Genomic DNA, 24,783 nt, shown 5'->3' on the forward strand with positions numbered 1-24,783 from the left:
TCTTGTGCAAGATGTCAAAACATATTCAAGGTAAAACCTTCTCTTTGCCTCTTGCTTTAGCCAATTATGTAGCTTAACTTTGCATGTAAAGTTTTTTGGTGGGCTTTATTCAAGGACTAAGACCCCCTATTGAGTATATCAATCCTAGATTTAATGTGGAAGAGTTAAAAAGATCAACCAATGATCAAATTACTTTCAAATTTTTAAATTACTTTCAAAGAAGTGCTTAGGAGGACAACATGCTATCAAAAAACCAACTTGTCTCCCTCGCTTTATGGAACCCATCCTTCTAGCCCCAAAACCTCGTGCCAACTCACTTCCATGTGTGGGTTGACTTTCCCAATATACATATTCAATTCTACCCTTTAATTGAACTTATTTGTCAACCCCTTGGCAAATTCCTAGGATTTTAGGAAAGGTGATGAAATAATCCCTAGCGTAGGTCTGTGTTGAAGTATATCTATATGATCCCCTCATCATTGATTTTCTAGAAATTGATATTGGCACCAACTCTCCTTTCCTATCATTTACAAAAATCTCCCTAACTCCTGTTTTTTAATGGTTTTAAAGGGCACTTCCTGAAAGGTTTCCCCAAAAAGTCCCAAAGTAATTCTAAAAAAATTAAAAATTCTCCTACTCCTACTCCTACCACTCAATTTGCTCTCTTGAAACCTCAAGCCTAATATTTTACCTTTATTCCTCTCAAATCCACTTCATGCAGTTTTCTCCCTCCTACCCTCAAGCCCAAGATTTTACATTTATTTCCCTCAAATCCACTCATCTTCAAGAATGCACCCCTATTATTACCAAAAATAGGTTTGACATTCTTTCATACCCTAATATGGGAGAACCCTTCTACTCCCGCAGCCCTCTGGTCTTGTTTCCTGCTAGCTTTGTTCTCCACTTAAGGACACTCAACTTTTCCCCGCCCCATAAAGAGACTTAAGCAAGCACACTCTGGCCTTAAGAGAGGTGGTCCCACACCGAGTGAGCCTCTTGCTCATAAAGTGAGCAAACTGATTCCGAATTCCTCTGGATTGTTGAATTTGTGATTTTGTGAGAGCTACAAGAGAGTGGACAGAGGTGGTCCCACACCGAGTGAGCCTCTTGCTCATAAAGTGAGCAAACGGATTCTGAATTGCGATCCGTCTGGATTGTTGAATTTGTGATTGTGAGAGCTACAAGAGAGTGGACAATATGGTTCCTCCTTGAAGATGCCAAAAATGCTACCTCGAGAAGCTACACAACAAGGACACACGAGAGGGGAGTTGCTTTAGGAGTCCCTCATAGAGGCAATGGCCTAGTTAGCTTGAAAATCATCTAAAAAGAGATTTTTTAAATTAGGAGCTAGGTAAATCTTTAATCTTAACATTAATTAAGAAAGATAAAAGATGTTACTTTTCCTTGTTTTGAGAATATAGGCTTTCGTATCCATCTAAATGTAAAAATCTAGTTTCTTGTAGAATTGTTACATTCTCGTTCCTTTGATTCAAGAAAAGAATGTGGTTTCTCGTATCTTATGAAATTGGGATAAACTATTATGTTGCTATCTTGCTTAAATTAGAGTACAATTATATCTTCTCCCTGCTTGGATGTTAACCACGTTACTGTGCTTGTGTAGTTGGGCGGAGACATTAGCATGGCCCGCCGGAGTCGGCCCAAGGTATCCCTCCTACCATTGGGAAGTTGGAACTTGCCGGTTTGGTTAGAGTTATGGATGCTGCCTAGTTCTACGGGCCCAGGCTAGTGCGGTGAATAAGCCCACCCTAGTGCATAGACATCTCTCTGAGGAGCAGGAGGATCAAGCAGCAACAAAGCCTAAGAGGGCGACATGCCGGCTTGAGTCCTCGTCGACTACCAATGACGAGGTATATGGTCGTATAGGGATTGCCTAGTCTATGGAGATAGATGGGAAAAAAGGCATGGTTTCTAGGAATCAAGGATAGAGGATACCCAAGATAGGTCGACCACTCTATGGGTGATTCTATTTTAAGAACCATTTAGGAGACTATGCTCCCCCTATGAGATAGAGCTAGGTCTTACCTAGTAGTTGAGGTGTCCATGACTATGAAATTCTTTCAAAGACTTAGTAGACTATCTTAAGGATTCCCCTTTTAGGTTGGGGAGCTTATAATTGGTATCAGAGCAGAGTTTTAGTTCTTAGGATTTGTTATTTAGGGTTGTTTTGAAGTGTATATTTTACCTCAATTAGATGTTTCTTGATAAAATACCTTACTAGTATAACTTGATTTGGTGAATTAATTGCAGGAGGAGGAAGACTCTTACTCCAGATTCCTAGTCTTCCAATGCATCTTCTAGACAGCTTCTCGATCCTCGAATTTCAAATTCCGCAATACGGTGATGCAAATGCTCAAGAACTTGTCCCTCCCTCATCCCTCTCATATCCAAAGAGGGTGGGATAGATACCACTTTTGGAATTGTGGGTGGAGATACTCCATCATCCGAGCAGACTGAATTGGGAATCTCCCATCAATTTGAAGTGGGTTAGTTGGAATGAGAAGCTGAAGATTGTCTGCTTATTCTGGTTTATGGGTACCACTAGACCAAGCAGTTACATGACTATAGAAGGGAACCATATATCACAGAACCGTTGGATGTATGACCAAGTAATGCAAGTCTTTCCTACCAACCAAGTAAATGTTATGGAACGCAATACGATCCATAGTCTACCTCCCCCACCATCAGTTTTTCGTATCCTAGAAACCATGGCGGAACTCCCATATTTCACCTATGTGAACCGCTTGAGTCTTATGCCCTAGTTAAGCCTAGAAGTCTCTTTTATGATGAATAAGACTAAATACATTAGTCTCAAATCCTTGTAATCAATCTTGTCCTTGTAATAAAATGATTTTAAGGTTTTACTTTTATATCACGAGCATAGCTTAAAGTATAAGTTACGTGATCCTAAATTTAGTCTTGCGATGATGGCTGCTAGGACAATCAATCTTCTTCTCCCCCTAATGTGTTATACATAGACACCTAGGAGAAGAAGCTCCTACTCAAATAGATGCAATCTCCGTCCTTTAAAGGGGAAGGTAGAAAAATTGAGAAGGATGCCGAGGTATGGATTGAAGCAATGGACGGTTGCTTCTCAGCCCCACCAATACTGGAGCTGCAAACCAATCCATGCTTGCATGGTTTTGCCTCACTGTGGACGCTAAGCTCTGGTGAAAGGAATGGTGCCGCGATAAGGAAGTTACCAAACACTCCCAAACCTGGGATGACATCAAACAAGCTGTGAAGGAGCGGTATCTTCCCCCATCTCATGAGTCTATTAAGATGAACGAGTTCTTTAGCCTCAAACAGCTCAGCTTAACTCTAGAGGAGTACTACTCTAAGTTTATCACTATCCGGAAGTATCCCCCATCCATGACTATCTCATAGTAGGTGGCCCACTTTTGCCAAGGCTTGAATTAACCTTTGGATTCCTGCCTTGAAGCAATGAGGCCGAGTACATTGTGAAGGAGCTGAAGTCTGACAAAGCTAGGCCCCATAAGAGATCTCACCCTGAATTAAACCCTAAGGACCAGTCTTAAAAGAAGCCCCAACCAAATGCTCCAAACTACAACCGAGGTCGACCAACCAACCTATTTGTTCCCCACACATATACTGCTTCTACTAGAGAGGCCCTTGTGTGTTTCCATTGCAATGAGTTTGGACACGTTAAAGCCAATTTCCCCAAGCTTGCAACATCCTTTCCTCAAAGTGGTCAAGAAAATCAGGGTTGTGGAACCCCCATCCACCAAGAAGTGGTGGATGTGGCAGAGGTCATGGAGCCCGTGCCTGTGCTATAAATGAAGAAACCAACTTTGGAAATGGCCGAAGAAGAGTGTGCCACCATCCATGTGGTGGTAGAACATCAAGCAATTTGGTGTTATCCAAACCCTAGTTTCTCATCATGGTAGGCCATTTTAGCTTTTTATTAATTGCGGCAGTACCCATTTATTTCTTTCTCCAAGGTGTTTACGGAAATTAAACCTAGATCTAAAACCAACTAGGAAAATGATTGTAGAGTTAGCTAATGGGAAGGAAGTAGTATCTCACCACTCTATAGGAAATCTTAATTTTGAATTGGGTAGTGAACAAACTAATGGCCATTTTAGAGTCTTACCATTAGGTATTTATGATGGGATCCTTAGGATGGAGTAGTTAGTCGTAAATAATGCTAGTATTCACTATAACGAGGGGAGTATAACTTTTAAAAATGAGCACGACCAAGTAGTACTAGTTCAGGGGGGAAGACAGGTAAACCCAAGTCTAGGGTAGTCAAGTTTTCCTTGTCAAGCTCAACAAAGTTGCTAAACCTAGTAAAGAATTAGAACCCTCTTGGGGACTACCACCCCTCGAGAAGTCGACCATGAGATCGAGCTAATTCCTGGTGCTCAACCTGTCTTCAAAAAACCCTATAAGATGTCTCCCCTAGAAGCCATTGAGCTCAAAGAGCAACTTTTCTAACTCGTTGAGCAAGGATTTATATGGCCCACCAGCTCTCCTTGGGGAGCACCCATTATTTTCCAAAAGAAGAAAGACGACACTTTTCGTCTTTGCATAGATTATCGGGGGCTAAATCAAGTCACTGTCAAGAACAAGTACCCTATCACTCGCATGAAGAGCTTCTTGACATATGCATCATGGGGCCAAGGTTTTCTCTAAGATAGATTTAAGATTTGGCTACTATAAGATCAAAGTCAAGGAAGCATATATACCCAAGACAACTTTCAATACCCGTTATGACTACTAAGAGTTTACTGTGGTGTCATTCGGGTTAACCAATGCTCTTGAAATTTTCAACCACCTAATGTAAGATATATTTCGTCCCTAAAGTCACGGAAGAAGATATACCCAAGACAACTTAAAATACGCATTATGGCCACTATGAGTTTACTGTGGTGTCATTCGTGTTAAGCAATGCTCCTACGACTTTCAACCACCTAATTTAAGGTATATTTCGTCCCTACTTGGATGAATTTTCTCTCGTCTTTTTTGACAACATTCTCATCTACTCCAATTTGGTGGAAGAACACGAGGAGCATGTGTGTAGAGTGCTGCAATTGCTACATACACATAAACTCTATGCTAAGAAAAGTAAATGTACCTTCTTTACTCACCAGATTAAGTATCTTGGATTCATTGTCTCCCAAGATGATATCTTGGTAGATCCTGACAAGGTCAAAGATATACTGGAGTTGCCACACCCCCCGCCCCCCCAATTTAGTTTGTGAAGTTTGTGGATTTTTGGAAATCACAGGATGGTACATGATTTTCATCAAAGATTATTCCCTGGTAGCTGCACTCTTGACCAATCTTCTCAAGAAGGATTGCAAAATAGTGTGGTTACCAATTCATCAAGTTGGCTTTGATCAGCTCAAAACCATCCTTACCTCAGCACTAGTCCCGAAACTTCTCGATTTCACCATGGAATTTGAGGTGGTTTACTGATGCCAGTAGTCTAGCACTTGGTGGTATCTTAGCCCAAGAAGAAAGACTGGTATCTTATACTTATTGCAAGATGAAGCAATATGAGGCCAACTATGCCACCCATGCTTTGGAACTCTTATCAATTGTTCATTGCCTCAAGTTATGGAGACATTACCTCCTAGGGCACAAGTTCCATCTTGTAACCAACCACACAAGAGTCTAAAGTGGATCTTCACCCAACCTAACCTCAATATGAGGTAGAGAAGATGGGTTGAAATCCTACAAGAATATGACTTCGACATCAAATTCCACCCTAGGAAGGATAATGTGGTACAGACGCACTTAGCCGCAAAACTTTCTTGAGTGCAATTTCTATGCCAAATGACCCCATAGGTGAAAGAAGTCTCATTTCATGATCCTGACTTCTAAAGGATGGTGAACCTAGTCGAAGAAGGGGGAACCTCAAAGAAAGAGAAAAATCTAATCAAAGGTTACTTCACCCATGATGGGTGCCTCTACTTCAATCACAGGCTATGTATTCCTAAAAGGACCCTCCCCTAAAGAAGCTAATCCTCCATGAAGCTCATGAGAGCCCCGCCACAAGGCACCCAGGCGCTATGCAAAGACCTTGAATGATCTAAGGAGGAGCTATCATTGGGTAGGCTTGAAAAATGATGCCCTTCGATACTTGAAGCAATGTCTCTCATGTCAAAGGATTAAAGCTGAAAGAGAAGAGTCAAGATGCTTGGAAAGCTTCAACCCTTAGATATTCCTCAAATGAAGTGGAAATGCATTAGTGCAAATGCATTCCTCACAACTCTCCCCACTGCACAAGGAGGATATGATTCCATTTTTATAGTGGTGGACTTGCCTCACCAAAGTAGCTCATCTTATAACGATGAAGAAAACCTTTAAAGCTTCTGATGTTGTCCGATTATTCATCAAGGAGGTCTTCAAGCTTCATGGTTTACTGATGGAAAGGATAGTTAACGATCACGACTCCAACTTTATTTCAAAGTTCTAGAAGTTCTTATTTCACACCTTGGGTACTCAACTTTGCTTCAGGACACCTTACCATCTAGAGACTAATGGCCAGACTGAGAGAGTCAACCAAGTGACATTCTTAGATCATATTGCGGCGGGTGGGAGCCAAGAAGATGGATTCAATACCTTTCTCTAGTAGAATTTGCCTATAATACATCTTATCACTAGAGCACAGGGATGTCACCATTTAAGGCAAGAGTAGACCAAGGCTATCCAAAAAGATATTAAAGGTACTCAAGATCAGCAGAAACATTACGCCGACACAAGGAGATTTGAAAAGATCTTCAAGGAAGGAGCCAAAGTTCTTCTATGGGTGCAACCCAAGCATAGCTCTCTATCACTTGGAAAATATAAGAAACTCAGCCCAAGACATTGTGGACCTTATACAGTTATATCAAGTGTTTAGGTAGAAGTGCCCATAAGCTACAACTCCCAACCCATGTTAAGGTCCACAATGTATTTCATGTAAGCTTGTTGAAGCCTTATGTACCCAATCTTGATCATATTCTTGATGATGAGCAAGTTGTAATCCCAACTCAAGGAGTCCTTGAGTTGCAATCATAGATTCTAGAGAAAGGCAGGTCCGTAACTGAACCCTTACAAAATATCTAGTGCAATGGAAAGACTACCCTGAAGAGGATACAACTTGGGAAGATGAAGCTACACTCTAAGAGATTACGCCAAATTCATAATGAGATGAGGACATCTCAATTTCTTTAAGGGGGGAAGGATGTAACATGCCCATCTTCAATAATAATATATGTTCATTTAATAAGATAAAATTATGGTCCTTTTATAGTGTAAAAATTACCATTTTAATAATTGAGCTATTTTTACTTGGAATCTTAAAATTATGAGTCCAAATTTGAAATCTACGTGCAATTTTATCCTAGTATAGGATTTTATAGCACTCAAAACGGACACTGGAATAAGCTCCTATGTAAAATTTTAGTTAAATTACCGTAAATTTCCAACCTTAATAAATGCCTATCTGAGTGTCTGATTGTTGGCAAATGGATTGCATGCTTACAACCAGGATAACACCTTGGACAATTTCACTTCTAGGAAAAAAAATCTATAGCCGTTGGACACGTCAGCATGCATATTGAGGCCTGCGTCCCAAAAAGGGGTCCCCACCCCAAAAGATGTCTCCTTGGGAAGCGTGCATCAAAGGACCTCACACTAGACGAGACACATAGCAGGGCACCCACACAAACGGCCACACATGGACCAAAAACCGATCGCCCTAACATAAGGTCTCCCTTGGCCCCCACCACGTACGTGGACACCCATGCGGCCAACCACTCCCCTGGAAGACCCATGCGTACCCCACCTTTAGCCTACTTACATGCACCACCCTTTCCACAAGCTCATGCAACCACAGACCAATGTACTTTCACGTATACTATCCTTTCCACCCCTCTTTGCTCTCTCCTTACCTGTGCCCGTACCCGTATTAATCCGATCCTATATACACCTCCTAGACCTAACACCCCCCTCTATGCCCACAGCAGCCCCCTCTCTGGGTGGAGGCTCACCTCGACAGTCCTGTGCATCCAACCTCCCAGCGTCCCTCTTCAGCCAAGATCCTAGAAAACTCCCCCCCCCCTTGTGTTGTGGAGGGGGTGTCTCTCTCTCTCTCTCTCTCTCTCTCTCTCTCTCTCTCTCTAGTCTGAATAGAATTACGAGAGAACCCTTCTCCTCCCCCTAGCCCTCTCGTCATGTTTCCAGCCAACCTTGTTCTCCACTTAAGGACACTCAACTTCCCCCCATATAAAGAGACTTACGCAAGCACACTCTAGCCCTAAGAGGTGGCTCCCCCGAGTGAGTCTTTTGCTCATAAAGTGTCCATCATTATTATGTACCTGAGAGAGAGAGAGAGAGAGAGAGAGAGAGAGAGAGAGAGAGAGAGAGAAAATGTGTGTGTTTGTATGTATGTGCATTGGCACAATAAAATCGAAGTGCATGACTACACATCACAATACACACAACTCATAATACATAACACTGCACGTGATGCCATTCAAATTAAGTGGATAAACATTGGTATTTCTCACCAATTTCTTTGCATGAATGCTACCTTCAAGGGTGTTAGGATACCTTCTTCTTTTTCAAAGTTCCTACATACACAAACATGCAAATGAGCCCCTTCCCCTGTCCCCTTACGATGATGCTCACAACCTAGGGGGTTTACCTCCACCCTAGGACAATCAAAGACCTTGCTGCATCACAGGAGTCAAGTGTGGTAGGATATCTTTAACAAGCCTCTTGTTCATAAAGCATTTTTATTCTTGTACGTTTTTACAAATTGGGCTTATGATTCTTCGTATGTCTTTTTTTATATGCATGTTTACAAATCAAGTAACTTTAATATGGAATATGAATTATATATTTTTCGTAAAAGTCACCATATACAAGTTTATAAATTAACTTCAATATTATGCAATCTTAATTGTTTTTTTTTTGGTTTTTTTGGTTTTTTTTTTTTTTTTTTTTGCAGTTGTAGAATGATCAAATTCATGAGAACAAGGAGAAAGAGGGAATTATAAAATTAAATCCTTAAGGCTCTCACTTTAGTGCTTAATTCTTATTACTTGTTATGAACATAGATCTTGAGAAAAAAAAGATGTAATTATCCATGGTTAGATTCAGAATGTGTTCGATTTCTTACTTTAAAATCCATATTTCAGTTTACACAAATTAATCGAGGTTAGAAGAAAATTGTCAAAATCCTATAACACTACAAATGCGAGATTTTGATAGTAATGAACTACTCTTTCACTACAGTTGGTATGGCCATCTAGCTTCTTCTTTTCTTTAATACTAGTACTCAACCCGTGCATTGCTGCGGTATGTAAAAGACATTGAGAGGCAAAACGTAAGAATGAAAGCTGGAATACAAAGGATCAAATCAAGAATGGAAGTCAAAATACAAAGGGTCAAATCGAAGGGATTTTTTCCTTTGATTTTTACAAATCCAAGATTTCTTTTAGAACGCTTGGGCAAATCTTTTAAATTTTCTATAATGTGTATTGACATGTAGTGTATTGTTAGCAATTTTATCTTCATAACACACTTATCATTAGCGATATAGGGTGATTGTTTTTTTAAAAATTATGCCACATTTTTTTCTTGTAAAATAGCCAAATTCTTTTTGGTAGACCTCCTAAAATAGCTCCTTTTTTTTTCCTTGCTTTGGAAACTTTGGACTTCACACTTCTCCATTGACCTTTTTGTACTTACATGGAAAACGTGAAGCTTGTCATGTACCTTAACATTCTCATTGCGTGAAGTTCCTTGTTAGCTTAGAGCATCAGTTTACATTTCTCTCCTCCTCCTAGAAGGAGAAGCATGACTACACAAGGAATGGATGTTGGATTGTGGACCCTTTCCCACAATCTTTTGCCCAAACACCAAGCACCATTGTTTTCCCATTGGCCAAATCTCCATCCAAGCATGCATGTGAAGTCCCTTGTACTAGAGGATGACTTCACAATTCTCCCATTCTCCTAGAAGGACAAGCATGACTAGCACAAGAGAGATGCTACTTCTATGGCATGCCCACAAATTTCCCTTGGTTAGATGGATTATATAGGCACTTGTACAAGCCAATCTGACCTATTGTTCAAAAGGTGAGGGCTTGAAGAGGTTCTTAAGGTAACAAATTTGTGTTGATTTAGTCTTTGCAAGCCTTGTCTTCTTATTTCTATCTCTTAAAATGCTCCTCTACTATTGCCACATTTCTTCTTGTCACTTGTGCACTCGAATAATGGGCTCTAATACTACATGACTTTTGCATCTAGGAGCATTCTTATTCTATGCAACTTTCAAAGGTCTCATCTATAGTGTGCATACTTCTTAGGGTTTAGGGTTCTCAAGTTCATCTTTTAAATCCTTCCGAGCAATCCGTCATTTGCATAGTGCCTATGACAAAGGTGGAGCATTGTTTCCCAACAAACCCTTCATGCAAAGTCAAATACCCAAAGCCCTAAGAATCGTGCACAATAAAGATGAGACCTTTTGAATCTGTAGAGAATAGGCCTTTAAAGAACACTCTTGGATGTAGAAGTGTGCATTCCAAGGATGGCTCGTGTAGTAGAGATGGTGCCAAGTCTAATCAAGCTGTTTCCTAACTATCCGAAAACACATGGCCAACATCCAGTGTCTAAAATGAAAACTGGTGGGGTGCTCAACACAACGTTTACTCTTCATACAGTGGGCCTTACAAAATAGAGCAACCCTTCTCCCCCAGAATGGAGCATTGATCTCTAACAAACCCTTCATTCAAAGTCAAATGCTCAAAGCCAATAAGATCCCCTATATGAAGAGTAGCCATCATGTTGAGCACCCCACCAATTCCCAATTTAGACACTAGATGTTGGCCATGTGTGGTCAGATAGTTAGGAGACAACTTATGTAGACTTGGCCATCCAAGTAGTATGCATGTTAGCGGGGGCTGATTGGCCGTACTCTTGGGTAGAAGACTCTCGAGACACCTTGCCCTTGGGTTAGGACACTTGTTCGAGCTCCCAAAGACGACCTCAGATGGATCTGGAAGCTACGCACAGACCGTAGATCTTGGTTATGGACTAGTATGGTTCCACTCGGGCGACATGATCAGTTCGGTCCATTTGGACGAGTCATACGATGGCCGACCTACGACACGACTAACCCTGGATATTATACATAGACTAGCTTCACAATCCTCATTTCATATCAAGATGATTCAGTTTAGATCAATCTTCACTACAGTAGTGCAACCTTGTGTGTGCATGATGTCCATTTGTCCTAGGTCTATACCTAGATCGCCATCAAAGCTTCTTGCCGGACCACACGAGTGGACAGACGCCATCAGTTTGTAACTTTGGTTTGCGACAACGATTCAGCATTTTTCTCCAAATCTCTTGCTTTGAGTTCTGTCTTGTAATCAAGTCTTGCAAAGGCAAACTCTGATGGACACACACAACCATGGCAATGCCAACAACATACATATCTTCAATTAACATGTTGAAAAATTACACTAGTCTGGACACATGCAACTGAATGCACTAAAAATACAAACTTCCCCCAAGTCTTTTTCGGAAGCCAACTTTTATCTGAACATCCAAAGAGTGATCCATACATCTCAATGCTACAAGCTAAACAAAATTGGAATCAAATGGCTGAACCACATCTCTCTACTTCAACAGGGTCTCAATGGCTTCAAAGAACAATGGTGCCATCTCTGGGCTCGGCGTCTTGACTGCGCACTTCACACCAGGAGATCCCACCAAGGTGGTCAGTTCAACCAGGAATGGGATAAGCTTTCCTGAAATGAAAGGGACTTTCCCAGAAAGATACAACACATCTTGGTTTTTGTCCTTGAGCACACGCCGTGCAATATAGAACAAATATGAGGCAGAAAGCTTCTCTATGGTTGCATCCACATTGCTTATTAAGGCACCGGGCAAGTCCCTTGAAACCTCATGGGAGTCTGGAAGAGCCTTCCATGTCTGCAGCCAAAAAAAAAAAACCTTAGCAAAACACTTCCCTTACATATTTAAAGGCAATTGAAATGAGAAACAATTGACAAAGCTGAGGAGTGCTTCGACCTCAAGGAAGGTACTCCGTTCCATCTTGCCGTCCTCCACAAAAAGCACTTGCAAAGGGATTTTGTCTGCAAAATACCAGACCTGCTGCTGCTGGTTATTTTTCACAGCCACCTGGAGAACAGAACTAGGAGGCCCTGGAGATATGTTCTGAAACAACACCATAGGGAGGAGTGTGTTTGCTGAAGTCCCAGGCAGCAACACAGGGACCTGCATACGAGTAAAACAGAGTAAAGCCCCTTTGCAAGGTCCAGTCTTGCTGCTTAGGTTTGAGTGTCATCTAAGATAATGGAGCAACTCTCTCAAAAGCAAGCACAAAAGTAACAAAAAAACCCAATGTTTGAGCTGAATACCTGCAGAGGGCCTGCAGCTGCAAGGCCAAAAGTGTTCTTATTGAACTGTATCTGGAAACCATCAAGAGAAGCATGCGTATTGTTATCAAATGTAAGATTATAGAAAACTTGTCCATCTCGTCGAATCAAGTGCCCACATATTTGTAACCCTTGCCCGGCTGATGCTGGCAATATAACTGGTAGTGGAGGCCTGCAGCAAGACAAGAAAGCCCCCCAAGTCACAAAAGTGCTCGTCCAGGAACCTTCAGACTTATAGTACTTCCACCAGAAATAATCTTACCCAGAAGGAGCTGCAGCAGTAGGTTCACTCACAGGTACAAGAGCATTATCTAAACCCATCAAATCGCCCAGCAAATCAGGCATGGGAGCTGGTGGTGGTGCAGCTGCATTCTGCAAAGGCGCTGAGACATGAGCACTTGAAGGACCTGACGTTGAGGTAACCTCAGGAATAGGAGCAGAAGACTCATTCTGTCCGGAATCTTGTCCTTCCAGGTACTCCTCATCCTCCTCAGGCCGCTGGATTGCAGCCTTCACACGGCTTACAAATGAATCTGGAGGCTTATGATAGACAGAGGCAAGGGTGGCAACATTTGCCAACAATTCATCAAGTAAGGATGGGTCTAACAGATTTGAGTCATCACTTATGGTTGGTTTCTCTGCCAGCACTACATCTTTGGCTGCCTGCAATCACCCACAATCGGGAGAAAAATATGGAAAAACTGTGATCTCTGCATTAAAAGCAGGTGAATAACATGTGCCTCCGCTTAACAATAAAAATTTTGTTCATCCCTAGCCAAACCTCAGGATCTGTTGAGAGAAGACGCCAGTATATATATGCTCGGTCACGAAGGTCTGGATTGTCGGTCTCTTGAGTGGCATTGTTAAGAACAACCTATATTGCCAGAAACAGATTAAGTCAACACTTAGTGGCGAACTAAACACTAGCTCATTCAAAACTAAAGAAAAAAGAGCAAAGGATTTTAAGAGCAGTTCAAAATGTACACACACACACACACACACACGTGTACATTCATGCACCCATGCAAGCGTGCCTGTGTGCACATATATTCATCATAAGTACATGATGTATGTATATAAAATGTATGAGCATGTATACATATACATTGAGAAACCCAATTATCTCTATAGATGCAGCCCATGCTGTGAGGATTGCCATTGGTCAGCCAAGGATGTTTTCCCACAGCCTTTAGAAAGAGATGGGAAGTGTAGTGGGCATGTCACAGGAGGAACAGATATGCAGACTATGCATCACGGGGAAAATAGAAACAGAGGAACATATCTGTTTGGATGCCCAGTTTACTATGAGATACGAAGAAGGTTTCATTGTCTCTATAGAAAAGGGTTTGGTACTCTCACACATGTAATACATTACAGATACCATGGACGTTTGGGCCTGTACTTGCTAGAGCTGCACCATCACAGAGACCCCGATGAGGAGACATGCAGGGAGGTAGGGTCGGCAGAATACCACCCAGATGAGTACGACAGATAATGAGTCCCACCCATGCCAGCAGGAGCAGATAAATCATGGATGACATATTTGATCTTGCAAGAGAGCCCACCTCGAGTCCAAGATGTGCTGGCCCCACACACGTGGATCGAGAGAGAGAGAGAGTTATAATAAGCGTCTTCAAAAGATCCAGTGGGTCTATGAGACCAAGGTCCAAAAGTGATACAATAGTGTCCATGTAATCTCATCATGGTTCAAAATAAAACAAAGACGAGAGCTATGAGCTGGGGTTGTCAAATCCGAGCCATATGATACAAAGTGGGACCATCATCATCATACAACCTACGGAGCCAACCCCCCGGTAGGGGCAGGGGGCCATGAAGGATATCGAGCATGGGGCTAGCCTGTAGAAGATCTGCCAGGCGTGGGAAGGTGGCTCTGTGCCTCTCCAAGATCCCTTCGATGTCTGTGTTGCTAGCGAGGTCTAGGGAGTCTACGACATCGGCCGTGGCCCGGTCTAGAGTCACACAAGAGTGGGGTCTGGAGGGCACTCGAGAATGTGTGGCTCGATGAGGCTGTGGGTATTGAAGGCTTTCAGCTGTTAGGGTTAGGGTTTGGAGGTACTGCAAACACAAACGTGGCGAAGCAAAGAGACAACACGACTCTTATTGTGTATTCAGTTAATAATGTGAAGTACAATAGCCACATAATAAAGTGACCTAAAAGATGTGTTCACATGTCCGGCCATAAAATGTGCCGGGTGGACCAAAACACTTATAAACTATTTATAAGTGAAACTAAGCTAAACTGGGGAAAAAACCTCCACTAGCTGAAGTAAAAAGTGCCCCAGTAATCTACTGATGATCACTAGCACTCCTCTGGGTGCATACACAGCATAAAACCCAACAAACCCCCCTGGAGTGATATGTGATCACTGTACATCATCCACCAAAAGGAAACAAATTCAAAGCAGTGCGGAATGCTTCGAATTTCGGACGTGGTAATGCCTTGGTGAAGATGTCTGCCACATTCTGATCTGTAGGATAGTAGATCAGACTGATATCACCTGCCTGGAGTCTCTCCCGAACAAAATGATAGTGAATCTCAATGTGTTTCGTGCGAGCATGAAACACAGGATTCCTGGCCACATCAATGGCACTCTGGCTATCAGTATAGATAGGTGTAGGCTCCTCCACTGAAATATCCATATCAGTCATGAGACGACGCAGCCAAACACACTCAACAGTAGTAGTGTAGGCTGCTCTGTACTCTGCCTCACAGGACGAAGTGGCCACTGTGGTCTGTTTCTTGCTTAGCCAAGAAATGCATGAAGAGCCAAGAAAGAAACAATTTCCACTAGTGGAATGTCTGGTATCAAAATCACCAGCCCAATCTGAATCACTGTAAGTGTATAACTGCATGTCACCCCCCTCAGGATAAAGCAATCCAAGAGACAAGGTACCCTACAAATACCGGAATACACGCTTCACAGCTTGCCAATGTGACAACCGCGGGTTGTGCATGAATCTGCTCAACTGAGATACGGCATACTGAATATCTGGCCGTGTAGTACACAAATAAATAAGGCACCCAATAGCCTGAGCATATGTAGTGGCGTCAAAGGAATGTCGTTCCCCCTCTGGAGCTGTTTGAGCCTATAATGATGTCTCTCTGTGACGCTGTATGTCTAGAATGAATCTCCCCAGTATGCGCTGGTCTGTTGCCTCAAAGATCTCGCGTAGGGAATGTGGCTCTCTGAATAAAATGGGATCTCTCTCTCTCTCTCATGGCTGTATATGCTCTGCATTTGCATACATAATGCTCCTCACTCTCCACCTCCTCTCTGCACAATCTGCATACCCTCTCCTCTCGGGGGATCCATGCTGCTCTGCCAGTCTCGATCTCCAATCGATGTGATGAGACTCTAAGCTGACCAATAGCTACTCGGGAGCCGTGTGGTAAAAAACCCTCCATGTATCTAGGCCTCTCTATAAATCCATCATCAGTGATACTCATGAAGTGATCTCTGTAGTATAGCATCTTCGTAGAAGAGGCTGTGTAGGTGATATCCATGTCTCTCGTGTATAGAGCTGCCATAGGTCTTGTCTCAATACTCTGTTTCTCTCACTATGAGAGAGACGGATATGTGGTGCATCTCTGTCATATTGGAATGGTATCCATGTCTAGGCCATGCTGTGAGAACCAATGTGTGACCTGTGCATACCATGATCCTTTGTCTCCTGCCTCAACCAGCTGTCTAGATGCCTCAAAAACACTGCATGACAATCTGTCCCGTGGCATCTCTCTGAATCTGTCTAGCAAGCATATCGTCTAGAATAAGGCCTCTACCATCATAGGAGGCGCAGCAAACTCTGCTCGGATAATGTCATGAGGTACTGACGGTTTGCTGTGTATCATGCGTGCCATCATGAGGGCCTGTGGTCTCTCTATCTGTGTCCACCAATGGGTAGCAAGTCCTGGCGCCCATACCGCTGCTCCATACATCAGTGCTGGTGTGACTAATGTGTCAAATAGCCACCCCTTCGTCCGGGGCTCCTGAAAATGCGCATGGTGGCACTGTCTCTCTAGCATAGCCAATGCTGCATATCCCCGTGTCAATCTGGCTCTGGCTGCTGAACCCATGGTGAAGCCCGTGGATGCTGCAGAGAAGGTAACCCCTAGGTACACGTATGATGTCACCACCTTCACCTGGCGTCCTGCGAGAGTGAATGTCAGCTGACTCCTGCCCTGTCTCGATGTATGAAAGACCGTAACCTTGGTTTTCCCAAGGTTCACAGTAAGACCCCTCTGTGTGCAGAAATCATCAAGTGCATGTAGATGCTGCTGTAGACCTCCTGAAGACTCAGACACTAATACAATATCATCAGCTTAAAGCATAATATGTACTGAGGTACCTGCTAGATCAACTCCATCTCCGCCTCCCTGTGTAATGAAGTCAGCCACCTCATCAATGTATAACCCAAATAGCGTGGGGAAAAGTGGGCATCCTTGCTTCACACCAATGGTGCTAGCAATAGTCTCGGACATACCTCCTAGGCATCTGACTCGCCCAAAAACCTGCTCATATAATGCATAGATGCCCCATGTCATATCTGCTGGTATGCCAAGAGACTGCAGGCGCTGAAAGAGCCTCTCTCGTGGTACTGTGTCAAATGCCTCACGGAAATCCATAAAGCAGCAATAGAGCTTTCTCTTCCTCACTCTGGCTGATCAATCATACATCAAAAAGTGAATACATGGTCAGTGGTAGAGAAAGCTCTCTTGAAGCCTGCCTGCCTCGATGAGCGTAAACCTGCTCGCTGAGAGAGAGAGAGAGAGAGAGAGAGAGAGAGAGAGACTTGAGGGAAATGAAATGAAATGAAATGTTATATTAACGTCTTCAAAAGGCCATAATGACCTATGAGACCAAAAGTTACATCATGGTGGATCTGATACAATGTCTGGATAAAAAAACCCAGAAAATGAAAAAATAAAGATGATACTACTGGCACCTAAAAAATGAAACTGGAACTGGAAGGTACACTATGGAGGTACCTCCATCTCATAATATGTGCCGCATCGGACACTGGCGGATCTCCTCAATATCCTGTGTGGTCAGCACCCTGACTGGGTGTCTCGCATGCCTCGCAAGAATAATCCGAATCTGCCGCTGCAACATCCGTCTATGCTGGGATGCCCTCCTCCGTGGTCGTGGGCGTCTGGACCACCCAAGCTCAATCGCACGATCAATCAGTGTACCTCTGGTGTGGGCGGTATCCATGTCCTGCTGCTGCTGTGGTCCATCTGGCGCAGTGATGGCCGGACTAAAGAAGTCTGTAATGTGCCTCTGAGTCTGGCTCTCTGTGCGCCTAAGCAGGCTATCTCTATGTCTCCGCAGCTCAAGCAAGAACAATCCCAAACACCTCTGGTCCTGGTACCCCATGACTCTGGAAAGTGGTCCAAAACCCTCTCTGAATAAACAGTGGAAACGACCACGTATCTCATAGTATGCAGTACAATGGCATATATAATGCAGCTCTGTCTCTGGCTCCCCATGGCATACTCGGCATATCCTGGCCTCAGCTGGTATACCTCTATATCGGCCAATCTCAATCTCAAGCTGGTGTGAGGATGTGCGAATCTGACCAATAGCACATCGTACTGCATGAGACAAGTGTACATCCATGTAACTGGGTCTGATCACAAAACCATCTGCTGTGAGCTGAAGAAAATGTTCTCTGTAGAAAGCCATCTTCGTGCCCAGCTCCTCAGTCGGCTGTATCCATGTCCTCCTAATGTCCAGCTGAACTAAATCCTGACGGATGAGTCTGGTAATCTCTGTCCGTGTAAGAGTGAGAGAGGGTGCCTCCAGAGAATACTGGAAGGGAGGCAATCTGTCCATGCTAAAACCATGTGCCTGGAACCAAGATGTCATCTGTCCATACCAACAAGCCGTGTCTCCCTGTAAAGCTAACTGTCGGGAGGACTCCAGGGAGAGAGAGAGAGAGAGTTGCGGGAGAGAGAGAGAGAGAGAGAGAGAGAGAGAGAGAGAGAGAGAGAGAGAGAGAGAGAGCTGTATTGACGTCTACTAGAGGCCGAACTCGACCTATGAGACAAATCAATGTACAACTGTCAATGTCTTCTGGATGTCCAGAAAAAACGAACAAAATGAACATGAAATAAACTATGAAAGTACCGAGTTAGTGGCGAGGAGAGAGAGAGAGAGAGAGAGAGAGCGAGAGAGCGAGAGAGAGTGTGGTGGGGGGGAGAGCTTGCATCTTTTCTTTGCCACGAGACGGCTCTCCCACATATTCATGTTCCCTATTGTGCACCACATGAGTTTGCTCATCCTGTAAAGCATTGGAGACATGCATTTCATTGTCCCTGCCTCTTGTATTAGCATCTCCAACATTCATTGTATGGCTGTCCATAATGTTCCAAGTGTAGAGATAGCTAGTGTTCACGGTGATCGTCTCTCACAATAGAAGTGAAAGACAACCGTATGCTCTAATACCAATGTGACTTGGTTGAACACAATGCTAATCAATACACTTAAATACACTAAGATTTGAAGGACACTTGCTCAAATACAAGAAGTAAATTGCTGAATTGACAAGAGACACACAATGAGCCGGAACGGTCGAACCCTCCCTTGAGTAATTTGTATTACTATTGGAGAAATTCAATACATAGCTTCACGGGCATCCATTGCCAAATCCTCCATGCCAATGCATATGAACTTCAGCTTTTAGAAAACAATGGTATGTTGATGTAGATCACCAAGGAGCTGCCTTGATGCCTGGCCCGACTTCAGTGCCCATATTCTCTACCATTGGCTCTATGTTCTACCAAGCAAGGTAGCAACATCTTCAAGAGCACATAGGACAAGAGAAATACTACACAGGGCGGCTAAACAAGGAGTCCTTTTTTTTTTCCGAGAAAAGATCCTTTCATTAGTTATAGAAAAAACACCCGTAGGGCTACAAAAGATCTCTCCTGCTCATAAGAGAAACAGAGCAGTGAATACAGCATGGCAGCCCGGGAGACTCTCCCTAGGTGCTGCAAAATACAAGCATCAGTATAAAGGACTGAGAGGCTAAATCATACAATAGGGGGGGGGAAGAGCCAAACAGGTGGCCTGTAGTGCCAACGGGGGGATCCCGTGTGTAAGGTGTAGAAGGGGCCACAACGCCAAGTGGTGTGAAAGGCCTGGCGCCGCAAGATCGCCTCATCCGAGTCTCCCCGGATGCGGTCGTACTGTCCTCGCAGGGTGTGGATCAACTCCTGCCAAATCCCACGTACAGTCTCTGCTGGTGGCTCCAATCTCCCCTCAAAGGCCGTAAAGCACCGGGTCCTCCAGGTGAACCAGATGGTGAGGCTGCTGAGAAGCTCCCATCGTAAATCCCGCTCCTGTGTCCGGCTGGCGGACGAGAAATCCGGTGCCGGAACCAGGCGAGGCTGGCCCCTAATAAATCTGATGGCCTGACTGCCCTGCTCCATCTCATAGCCCATAGCAGGCCCTGACGAAGTCGACCAAGCAGCGGCACCCCACGTAAAGATACCCTCTGGAGAGAGGGGAGCCAGAATATGCAGCATCCGCAGCCAAATCTGCTGCGCCTGAGGGCAATCCCAAAGGCAGTGTCTCTGTGTCTCCATAGGGTGGCCGCATCGGACGCACGCCGCCGAAAGACCGCTGTAAACAAGCCAAGTGCCAACTGCTGAGCCCCTGTGGGCGACCAGCCACTGAAAAGTCGAGATCCTGCGGGCCTGTCGACTAGCCCAGAGCCGAGCCCAAAAATCCTCCAGGAACTCCTGTGAGAGTCCCTGTAGCCGCCAATGCCCCGCTGCCGCTGGAGAGACCGTCCTCCTCGCCGTCAAAATATGCCGCCCCAGCCGAACAGTATACTGGAAAAAGGTAATCTCTGTGGCCTCAAGGGATGCATAAGGATCGTGCCACTCATACTCCCCGGGGTCCCACTGTAGCCGGGCCAAGGGGCGCGCTGCATATGCCCATATGCGCCAATCCGGGAGCACATCAGCAGGATCGGGGTCTATATGCCACTTCCGAGAAGCGGCGGCCACCACCCGAATCCTCTGAAAGGTGCACTCTGCAACCAAAGGCGACTCCTCCTCCACTCGCTGGAGTCTTCCCTCATCCTGAATCTCAAAGTAGAGGCAACTGCCATCCTCAGTGCAAGCTCTGACAGCAATCAGGATCTCCAACTGTGTAAAGGCTCCCATCCACCATGGAGTCACTGGCTCGAGAGGCGTGAACCACTCCTCTGTGAGTGCCTCCTGAATATCATCTCTCATAATCAACCCCCCTCTGAAGTGACTCAGCCTCTCCACCTGGATCTCCTCTGGGAGACTGCAGAAGGCCTGCCAGTCTCCAAAACTACGAGCTGGGCCTGCCGCTAAAGACCCCCAGGCTAAACGAGGCCGAGAACCCAGCATATGACCCTGCTCTGTGCGAACCGCTGGGCTCCAGATGAGCGGCTGTCTGGCCCGCTTCTCAACACAAGAAGGAGGTCGCTGAGAGAGCCCTGGTCTCAGCAGCTCCCAAGCTCTCAGGATACTCAAAGCAAATCTGTCCTCCCATCCTCTACTGAGGCCTGTCCTCCTCATCTCTATGAAGATCGAGCGAATATCTGGTGCCCAAGTGCCCCCTGCTGGGGGCGCCCGAGCCTGCAGCCGCTGCAAGAGGAGCTCTTTCCAAGGCTCACCGCCTGGAAGCAACCCCCGAACAATAAGCTTCCCCAATAAGGCTCTGCTCTGATCGACTGGATCTATAATGCCCAAACCTCCCTGAGCCAGCGGAAGTGTAATAACTGCCCATGCAACCTTTGCCCGAGCTGGCTGACCGTCCCGCCCAGACCACAGAAAGTTCCTAATCAGCCTCTGTACCTGGCTGATGCAAGAGCTCGAGAAGATCCAGCAAGACGTAATGTACCACATGGTCGCTAACAGCACCTGATTTGCCACCACCACCCTCCCAGCCAATGATAGTCGAGCTGTACTCCAATACAAAAGCTTCTTCCGAATGCTCAGAAGAAGCGGGGCAATCTGCTGCTCAGGTGACAAATCTAGGCCAATCTGGCATCCCAAATACCGCACTGCTGTGCCTGGAGGAATCCATCTAAAACCGCGGTCCGGGCTCCATGCCGGAGTGGGAGCACTACTGATCCAAAAGGCCACTGTCTTGCGCCAATTGATCAATGCTCCCGAAGCTGCACTAAAAACCTGGAGCGACTACTCTGCCCGAAGAAGATTGGCCTCTTGGCCATGCAAAAATAAGTCCGTGTCGTCTGCAAACTCAGCATCAAGCAAGTCCTCCCCCCGGACTGGGAGCTGAAGTCCTCTCAAACCAACCTCCTCTGCCGTCAAATGCATGCTCATAGCCTCCGCAAAGAAGAGAAAAAGAAAGGGAGCGAGGGGACACCCCTGACGGACTGATCTTGTCAGCTCAAAACTCGGCCCCCGTCCTCCTGCAATCAACACCTGGCTGCGAGCTATGGAATATAGAGCCGCCACCCCTCTGATCCATCCTGGCTCAAAGCCCACGCGAAGCATAGTGCCCTCTAAGAAACCCCAATCAACTCTATCGTATGCCTTCTCAAAATCGAGAAGCATCACGACCAAGTCCTCGCCAAGAAATCTAGCTCTGGCCGTCGCCTCCCAGAAAGTAAAGATGTTGTCAAGGATACTACGCTCCTTGACAAATCCTGTCTGAGTAGCATGAATCAACTCCCCCAGGAAGGGCTGGATCCTCAAACTCAAGGCCTTTGCTAAGACCTTGTAGACAGTATTGAGGATCGTAATAGGCCTCCAATGCCGAATATCATCTGATACTCCCTCCCCCTTGGGGATAAGATAGATCAAGCCCTCTGAAAAGCTCTGCAGCATCACCCCAGTGTCCAAAACATGTTGAAAGCCCCTGCGGAGGCCTGGCCCCAAAAGGTCCCAATAGCGCATAAAAAAGGTCGGCGTCAGTCCGTCCTCCCCTGGGCAACTATGTCGCGGCAGGACCCTCAAGGCCTCGGCAAGCTCAATCTCTGAAAGAGGCGCACCAAGAACCGAACGCATACGATCTGTGACCCTCCTCTGCACATGGGCCCACACAGTCTGTCTGCAAGCATCTCTGTCCTCAGTGGCTCGCTCCGCTGAAAGCAGGTCTCTATAAAATGCAGTGGCTATGGCTCTGATCTCCCCGGGCTCAGTAGCCACCGAACCATCCGGTCTACCAAGCTGACGGACTCCTGCCCGAGCATGGCGGGGTCCAGTGATCTCAAAAAACTCACCAGTCACTCTATCACCAAGCTGCGTCCACTGAGAGGCCTGACGACGATAGTAAAACTCATGTCTCTGCTCCTCTACCTCTCTAACCTCCTGGCGTGCCTGGCTCAGCTGGGACGCCAACCACTCACATGCCGGCTGCTGCTCCTGGAGGCGCTGTAACGAGGCAAGGCTACGTCTCAGCCGATGCTCCCTCTCGCGAATCTCTCCCAGCCGTGTCAAAGCTGCAGCGTGCAGAAAAGAGCTAAGCTCGATGAGTCCCTGGGCACACTGGCCTGCTGCATCCTGGTCAAAGCACTGACTATCATGCCAGATCCTCTCAATGTCCTCAGCGAGACTGGGATCTGTAAGTACCCTCTCTGGGATCCTCAACTGCAAGCTGGGCTCCCGTGTCCTCTCCTCCCATGTCAGGATAACTGGCGCATGATCTGAAAATGAGGTGCCAGCGAGAATGCCGACGGAGCCCCCTCGCTCCCCTAACCAGTCGCCCACATAAAAGCGATCAATCCGTGATAAATTAGTCCCTCCCTGTCGACGATCCGACCGAGAGAAACTAAGATTGTCCTGAGAACGAGAGAAAGCCCCATGCTGCCATGCATCAATGATCCTCAGTGTCATGCAAAACCGATCCCAAGCTGCAAGCTCCGTGCCGTGCACTGTAACATGACTGCCTCCCACCCTATCGGCCGGGTCCTCAAGCATATTGAAGTCTCCCCCGACACACCAATGTGCATCCGTAACCTGGGTCCAGAACTCTGCTCTGGCACTGGCATGATTAGGCGCATAGACGTTGAGCACGCCCAATAGCTCATCATGCACCCTCAGAATGACATACTGTGCTCTACCAGGCACAATGATCCCTCGATCCACAATGGCCTGCCGCCATACATCTACAATGACCATGCAAACTCCTCCCTGTCCACCCAAAGGACCAAACCCTGCAGACCAAAAGGTATCCCATCTACCAGGCATCACCGAACCATATCTCCGGATCCTGCTCTCACCCAAGTGGTGCTCCTGCATCATCAAAATATCAATGCTGCCACCAACCAGGCATCTCTGAAGCTCCTGCCTCAAGCAACCTCGATAGCGTATAAAATGTGCTCCGCCCAGGCCCTGTACATTCCATGAGATGATCCTCATGGATGACCTGCTGAGGTAGATGCTGTCTCAGCCGTGCGGCGGGCCTTCGCAAGCGGCTTGGATGGAGAGTAGTCCCCATCCGAGCGGCTGCGAATCTGCCCACCCGGTGTACTGCAAGAATCCCGGATCAGGCGCCAGTGGCTGTGGCCCATGGCGACTGCCTCCCGCTCTGACAAAGCAACCTCGTGTATACATACATATCCAGGGTCGCGTGCTAAGTCTGCCACTATACGCACGACCAAGTGACGAATCCCTGAGGCATCCACACTCCCGGGATCCAAGAAAAAATGAGCCAACTCCCAGAGCCGGCCTATCACATCTGTCACCTCCAGGTCGCTCACATGATGTGAAAACTCAACTGCCTGAGTCTTCAAAGTGCTAATAGCGAGCTCTAGAGTCCACTCTCGGTCGCAAGGGCCACAGAGAGGGAACGAGAAGGCCACTGCTGAATCAAGTGCCTCCTCCCCGCGGGCCGGAGGTATCACTACATGAACGCGGATGGGTGCTGGCTCATGGGGGCCCTCTGCTCCAAAAAGCCGAGTGAAAGCGTAACCGAAAGCCTCCGATCGATGTCTAACACCGAGGCGACTCAGCCGACCGCGGATAGATGATATCCGTGAAGCTCGGATCCGCATGGCAGGTCTCCTCTGTGGTGCTCGAGCGAGATCGGTGCTCAGCGCCCTCCGGACTGCGGGCGAACGCCAGGGGACTGCCAAGGTCTCCCGGGAAGGCGAGGCGGGTGGGGGGGGAGGAGGGGGGGGCGAGGGGGGCGGAGAGGGAGCCGCTGCCGAGACCGGAGCGGGGGCGGGCGGAGGCGAAGGTGGAAGCGAGGCAATGGGAGGAGATGAGGGTGGGGGTGGGGGGGGGGGTGAAGGAGGGGGTGCTAGCATCTCCTGGTCCTCAGTCGCTGCAGGGGGCTCCTCCTGGAGAGGAGCAAAGCTGTTCCTCACGG

The 24,783-nt window shown here is 46.1% G+C and overlaps 1 protein-coding gene across 1 annotated transcript in view; it reads right to left on the reverse strand.

The window, feature by feature from the left end:
- Nucleotides 1-11,456: 11,456 nt before the first annotated feature.
- The window catches only part of LOC147618721 (beta-adaptin-like protein C), an 83,848-nt gene continuing 70,521 nt past the window's right edge, over nucleotides 11,457-24,783 (reverse strand). Inside the window, exons 12-16 of the mRNA XM_086773757.1 lie at nucleotides 13,224-13,316; nucleotides 12,705-13,105; nucleotides 12,425-12,614; nucleotides 12,075-12,281; nucleotides 11,457-11,975 (exon numbers count right to left, since the gene is read on the reverse strand). Coding sequence (XP_086629883.1) covers nucleotides 11,661-11,975; nucleotides 12,075-12,281; nucleotides 12,425-12,614; nucleotides 12,705-13,105; nucleotides 13,224-13,316 — 1,206 coding nt within the window. The 3' untranslated portion in view covers nucleotides 11,457-11,660. The remainder of the gene's footprint in view (nucleotides 11,976-12,074; nucleotides 12,282-12,424; nucleotides 12,615-12,704; nucleotides 13,106-13,223; nucleotides 13,317-24,783) is intronic.

The sequence above is a fragment of the Cibotium barometz genome, chromosome 34 (genome assembly GCF_041138505.1).
Source record: "Cibotium barometz isolate CiBa-2024 chromosome 34, ASM4113850v1, whole genome shotgun sequence".
Taxonomy (NCBI): domain Eukaryota; kingdom Viridiplantae; phylum Streptophyta; class Polypodiopsida; order Cyatheales; family Cibotiaceae; genus Cibotium; species Cibotium barometz.